Source organism: Phaethon lepturus, unplaced genomic scaffold (genome assembly GCF_000687285.1).
Source record: "Phaethon lepturus isolate BGI_N335 unplaced genomic scaffold, ASM68728v1 scaffold20750, whole genome shotgun sequence".
Lineage (NCBI taxonomy): Eukaryota > Metazoa > Chordata > Aves > Phaethontiformes > Phaethontidae > Phaethon > Phaethon lepturus.
In genome coordinates this window covers 1-7,151 of record NW_010512831.1, presented here as the reverse complement: position 1 = coordinate 7,151, position 7,151 = coordinate 1, and the positions used below count along the sequence as shown (strand labels likewise).

The 7,151-nt window shown below is 36.1% G+C and overlaps 1 protein-coding gene across 1 annotated transcript in view; it reads right to left on the bottom strand.

Annotated features, from left to right (window-relative positions):
• LOC104621838 (collagen alpha-1(XXVIII) chain-like) overlaps positions 1-6,301 on the bottom strand; it is a gene marked incomplete at its 5' end in the record, with an annotated part of 33,773 nt that extends 27,472 nt beyond the window's left edge. The window contains 4 exons of the mRNA XM_010288448.1: positions 2,008-2,076; positions 4,865-4,933; positions 5,571-5,642; positions 6,233-6,301. Coding sequence (XP_010286750.1) covers positions 2,008-2,076; positions 4,865-4,933; positions 5,571-5,642; positions 6,233-6,301 — 279 coding nt within the window. The remainder of the gene's footprint in view (positions 1-2,007; positions 2,077-4,864; positions 4,934-5,570; positions 5,643-6,232) is intronic.
• Between the last annotated feature and the right edge of the window lie 850 nt (positions 6,302-7,151).

Here is a 7,151-nt window from a genome sequence, read left to right as displayed (position 1 = left end):
TTCAAAGTAATAACATAAAATAAAAAAGATAAACAGGACATAAGCATAAATCTTGTGTCCATGGCTTTCACTTTCTATAGATATCACCATACGTAAGTAAGAGGAAAAAGTGTAAAATTATTTACAGATGGGATTCTGCATATCCTACAGGACATTGTCATTGTTAAGATAAAAAATAACTGCCAGAATCAAAACCTGAACGATTAAGTATATGACTGGACAATTAAGTGATGTCTGTCATTTCTTTTTATAAGAAAAACAGAGTGAAGTAGCATTCTAGATTATAGACAAAATAAATAAATTTAGAGTTTTTGAAAATTCAAAAATACAAGCTACTGAATGCATGTGGATCAATGTGCATCCTCTGGTAGGTGTACTGGTGGAAGTCTGTCAAGCCAGGAGTAAAGCATTACTGGTATTCCTAAGATGTTATCGCATAAAAGTTACTGTATTAAGTTCCTTTATTTTGTACTACATTGTGTTAGGTACACATAAATTAGCTGGTCTCTGAATTTGGGTCTATCAACTGTCATCCCAAGAAGTGAAACAGTGGAATTGAGTGGAACATTTTATGTGCAGACACGGTAAACATGAAAAAAAGAGGTTTACTAAGAAGGTTCCTGGCTTCAATCTGGAAAGGAGATCACAAGAATGGTATCTTTCCCCAAAACTGAAGGAATTCTTCCTGAACTATTCCCTTATCACAAGTGGCAGAAGGCTTATGGAAAGTTTCGACCCAGATCATGACTGAAAGAAGTACAATATGATATCATAAAATGCACTAGAGGGGAGAAGGTGAAAGCTGCAAAGTAAAAGGAAACACATCCATTTTTTGCAGTAGAGGACATAAGAAGTGTTCTAGGGACTGCAGTTTGCTCTTAAATAATGTAGAAAGGTGAGTGGCACTGTTTTCTAATGATGTCATGTTATTCTGATTAATTAAATGAGAGACAGTTCCAAGAAGTTGAGGAAAAACCCTTAAATAATGAGTCATTTGGTGATAAAATATCAGACAAAATTCCATGCTGATAACTGTAAGCATTATGCAAGGAGAAAAAGCAATCATACCTTTATGTACCTAATAGTCACCCTGCAATACTATAACCTCTTAAGAAACAGGAGAGCGATAGAATCATTCTTTGAAAAGGTCACTTCATCATTCAACAGTGATCAAAACCCATAAAATTAATCCTTTGCAAATTATTCTATATCCTTTTCCTCTAACTGATTTCCCACTGGTGAGAGGATGGTCCTTGGTCTCACCTTATTCTTCAAGAAGCTTTATGTCAACTCACGTGTACCACAGAGGAGAATTTTTCAGTCTGTGACTTTTACAAAGACTGAAATCTCTGTGTTACCACTGAATCCTCAGTTGTATTTCTCATCTTTCATTTGTGTGTTGATCTTGCCAGTTAACCATTAAAGGCTTGAACAATAAGCACAGAAATCCTGCTCAGACTTCTATACTCCATTCTCTGTGTTGAAGTTAAAAATGTAAAGGATATAACCAAGGAAATCCTATTCTGTAACCTATATGCAAATAAGTACTTCCAAAAGATCTAATTTTTAAATTCATTATTTTGGGTCTTACCTATGTTTTTGAATGTGCAAGGTTGGTAACACTGGAACGTCACTCTTACAATAACTAATACTTCTCGGTTTATACTCAGTAAAGAGCATATTGTCCACACAGAAGTATAAAAGACCACATGAGGTAGCGAAAGGTGGAGATGAATTTGAAAAGCTACCTTCCTAATTAAGATTTTCTGAGGGAAGTTTGCAGGGTGAGATACACTGGACTAATTATTTAATCTATTTTTTGTTTCTTCTTTGAAGACATAGTAAGTTTACTCTTAAAAATAGACTTAACCTGGAATGATGGAAAAGTTGAAGAACTTGTTAGTTACTTTCCTGAAAAAGTTGTTCAAGTGGTTTCTACATTTTCATAAGAGTTTTGCATATGTTTCATATCTCTTTATTTTCCACCTTTTGTTTCAAAAGTCCTACCGTTGGTCCCATTATTGAATTTCCAGGAAGTCCATCATCTCCTGGTGGCCCCTTGGGTCCTGGATCCCCCTACCCAAAAAGAAACAAACCCAAAAACATATATTCATTATTTTTTATTTTAATTTCTGAAGTTTTACAGAAAAGAATAAATACTCAATTCTTTCTGACAGCGACAATTATTGAGGTAGGTAATATGAACTCAGTATTTCTAGAGAAGCTTTTACTTGATTTTTTACTCTTGATTCTGACCTCTCTTACACCTTTGCCTCATGGTAACTGTGTCAAACAGTTTGTTCTGCCTTGATGAATAACTTAACAGCTTTAGTTTTCAACTGAAGGTTGAATATTATAACTCAGTTTCAGTGGCTGGATTCACCTGTGGCTTCTGCCTGCTTTTGCCCACACAAACCAGCAAAAATTGGTGCAAGGCTGCATAACCTTGTTTCTGCCAGAGCACATAGAGAACAGCGAACAAATTCAAAGACATGTGCTGACACAGAGTATGTTTAGAAAGGCTACAGATGCAACAGTGCAGCACTTCAAAGTTGCAAGCTCCACAGTCTGGCTTTTCTGAAGTCCCAGGAGGAAACTGGAGATTTTCCCTGAAATATTATCCACTACAACCATTTGGTAATATTAGCTCTCTCAGTGGCTTCATGGAAAGCAGTTAGGCTTAGAATTCAAGTTCCTCATGTTATCCCTTTACAGAGCAAAATTTGGCTCCTTCTAGTGTTTAATCTATGGCAACAGATGGTTTACTTTACATTAAGGATCGTAAAAAGAAAATTTTGATTTTCAATGAAACTTTTGCAATTTTTAAGACTAGTGAGAAGGACAGGCAGTATTTCAGGAAACGTTCACTAGGGAATGCAGGTCAAATATTCTATCAAAACCACCGAGCAGCTGTAACCATGAGAAAGGAATATGAGAAAAAAAAGCTATCTGATGTTACTGTCTCCATATTAGTAACAGCATAATGGTTGTCAAGGGAAATAAAACTCTAGTCCCCAAACGTGGGTGTAGCTTAAAATAAATAAATTTCCAATGGACACAACCATGTCTGTCCAGGAGTTAAGACCTCAAGTGATCACCCACTACTACATCAAATACTTAGAGATGTACTAAAAAGACCTCAGACCATGATAACTCCCAGCTCAGAAAAACATGCAGACTCCCTGCATCAGAAATTTATGTCTGGCTTCCCTGCTGCAGATATCAGGATGTTCCAAGAACACAATTACTAGTAATCTTTGTACCTTCCGCAGTGGAGAGGGAAATGGCCATGTGTAGCCTGTTATATTATTGAGCAATTGTCAGAAACATGGGAGATATTTGTTTAAACAAGGAAATTATTATGGAGCTAAAGAGACAAAGTTTTGTATATTTTCTAAAAAACAACTTGCATTTTATAATTACCTGAACTACTTGTTTTCTCACATCAGCCACTGCACATACATAAAAGCCCTGATCTAAAATTTAGTAAAGAGCGAGCTTCAAAACACTCCTACAGACTCCACTGAATTTTGGATTATGGCCAGTCTGCTATGACAGTGATACGAACTGTATTGAACAGAATCAAATCAGAATGAAAAAGGCAATAGAGTCTACAAAGTTCTTATTTTTCAGCACAAATTTTATCAATAAATAACATTGACTCACTTACTTATCTATTCAAGAATGTCACAGTAATCAGGAAAGTGTGAAGAAGGGAGACCAGTGTAGTGAAACCTGTCTTCATACAAGTTGTGCCTTATAGCATGCCACTTATATTTTCTTGCCGTAAAGTTTGGCACATTGTTGTGGTTTTAAACCAATATAAGAGATATGAGCACCCCACAGTCCTCTCCTTTCTTTCTTCTCTGTGGTTACATTTTTACTGCAGGGGTACCCCGAGCTTCTGATGTTCCCTTCTTCTGTCCTCCTCCATGCACAAACAAGTCCAAACCACATCCTAGCCCTCTGTGATGTCCTGTTGCCAGGCTGATGAGTACATTGCATGTACGTTACCCACATGTGCTTCTCTGTGGGGGCACATAGGTGTTTAAGGAAGAAGAAAAATGGGGATGAAATTACTTCAGAGTGACAGGATGTACTTTAGTGATTTCTCTAAAAACTATCACCAAAGCTGAAGAGCATCAATTAAAGTCGAAGTTAACTGACGTATTTTAAAACCAACTATTTTATTCTTAAAATAAAAACGGGGTGTTAGTGAATTTTCAAATGTTTTTAAAACCTTCAAAGTTAGTTTTACTGTTGCTGAATCCACTTATTTTACTCAGAACACCAACTCCTATTCATTTCAGGTACACTTTCCCCACAGACAAAATGAGGTGGATGTAGCTTTAACTATCTTGTAGATGACATTTTATTTAAAGTATTAACTAGAGGCCAGCTGTTCACTTGGAAGTGACATACAAACATTCACCTCCAAAAAATCTTCTAGTTCAGCATATAACTCCCTGGAACTACACATAGACACATTCCTGCAGGTATTTACTGCCACATTTAGGAAAACTTTAGTCTTTCTAAGAAAATAATGCATAGCAAATTTGAAAAAAGAAGACGTCAAAGTGATTAATTTCACAGGAGGGGCCAAAACACAACAGAAATATAATAAGGATTTTTTTTTAAAAAAACAAATGGCTTCGGGAAGCAATAACATGTACAAAGTTCAGCATCATGTTAAAGGGCCTCCAAATACTCTCTGTTAATTTTTAGTACTTTTCACTTCTTATTTCTAAAATTCAGTCACCTTTGTTGCTACCAAAATGAATTTTAACTTATATTCTTTTGACAGAAATGTACACTAGAAGTTTTCCCATTTCTGGTCTCCAGCAAACATGTATCAGATAATCACCTTTGGTCCAGCAGGTCCCTGAATAGATGATCCAGTGACACCAGGGGGCCCTCTCTCTCCCGGTTCACCCTGTTACAAAATGGTATCATCTAGATATAAAAATACACTTTCATTTTCTGCGCAAGTAGCAAAAGTTTTTTCAACACTTTATATTATAAAAATATCTCCACCACTTCAGGTGAAAATAGACAATATTTAGGAAAAAACATAAATCAACTTACTGCTCTTGTGAAAGCTGGTCCAAGTTTCATGTTTTAAGTAACTATTGGTTGAACCATGTATTTGATTTTTTAACTTCACTTAATTTTTTGTGTCCAGCTTACAAAGCCAATGGAATAACCAGAACACTGATAGTATTTCAATTTCCTTACCATTCAGAGAGACACTTATTACAAAATAGTATAATAGAAATCCAATGTTTCAAAGTAAAAATTTGTGAAATGATCATGGCTAGAATCACTTGGAAAACTTTAATTTAGCTTCTCAGTGCTCATGTATAACTGTAAGGTCTGTAAGTATACATTTACTTATTCTTTTTCTCCTCAGGACTTTTGTGTCATTCACGACAGAGGGTGGAAATATTTCTGCTTTTCCTTTTTTTCTGTTACATCTCCAAGCATCAGACACTTGAGAAATTTGTACATAAGTTCCATAGATACTTTTATAAGATACAAAGTGAAGGGTTACCCTGGAGGAACAAGCTTACTTTTGGTCCAGCTGGGCCTTGTGCTCCTTTATAACCAATCAGTCCTTGGGATCCTTTTTCTCCTGGGTCACCCTGATAAAAACAAAGCTTTTGTTTAAATCATGGCAAAGCTTCATTCACAACTGCGAGATACACAAACAAGCAAAAACACGACAACAATGATGTCCTTAATCAGAAAGGTATTTAGATGCTTCACGCTAACTGCAGTCTCACTCAGTTTTAGAATCTGCCCCAAATGCCCTACATTTAAACAGGTGGGAGATAAAAGCATTTGTCTGTCTACTAATACATCTTTCCAGGCTTTTAATTTCATATTTAGATGTCTAATTAGTCACTTAATTTCCTTTAGCTCCTCTTCTCTCCCTGTCAGCATACTGAGATGATTTGCCTCTTCCTGACTTTAATGAAAACTCTGGACTGAATTTTTAGGAAATCTCCACTGCACAATTAACCTTAGGGTCTATGTTTATAGCCCAATTTTGCTGCACTTGTTCAGGCTAAGGAACACATCATTCTCTCTTAAATCCTTTTAAATCATCAGTTAAAATATAGTTGCTACTTAAAATATAGTGAATGAAAAAAATAGGCCAAAATCTGGACTCTTATAAAATAGGTCCTCCTAGAGACTGTAGTATTTCTCTAGTGTGCATGTCAAGCCATACCTTTTGGCCCACATCTCCTTTGCCAGGGGGTCCTTCCGGGCCTCTTGGACCTTGATCTCCCTTTTCCCCCTAAAAGAGATTAGATGGTTAAAAAAATTTCATATGCTAATTTTATTGAATCAATAGACTTATGAGAAACAATGCTTGCATAAACACTTTTCCCAGAAATGTCAGTAAATATCTGTTTGGTTTTTTTCGCTGCAAAAAATAAAGTATTCTGTCTTCTTAAACCCCTTCCATCCTCCTGCATTCATATTCCTTATTTTGACAGACATCTGTAATAGTGCCATTTGCAATTGCATCTATCTTTTGTAGGAAGAATTGCATGCATAAACTCATACGAGGATGATAAATGCTTGCAAAGTTATCAGAAAAGGTCTTGGTTGACCAATTCTAAGAAAAAGAGCTTTTAAGAAGCAGTAATTTTGGGCAACTCAGTAGCCAAAGGCCAATCCAGGCTGCAAATATTTGCCAGAAACATTACTTCAAATAATTCACAAAAAATCCACATAAAACTTTCTATTAATTCCATTCTATTCTATTAAGGAACATTATCTGCAAAATATTTATACGTAACGTAGTATATCAGAATGCCTGTAGGTAATTCAGAAAATGAAGAGTAGGTTAAAATGAAGTTTAAAATTCCATTTTTGATTCAAGTTCTTGGTGGAAGTGCCATTACCAGGGAAATGATCATTCCCCTGTACTCACACTGGGGAAGTCACACTTTTAGTACTGTGTGAAGTTTTGGGCCCCTCACTACAAGACAGACATTGACGTGCTGGAGCGTTTCCAAATGAAGCTGATGAAGGGTTTAGAGCACAAGCTCTATGAGAAATGGCTGAGAGATCTGGGGTTGTTTAGTCTGGAGAAAAGGAGGCTAGGGGCAGACCTTATTGCTCTCTACAACTATCTGAAA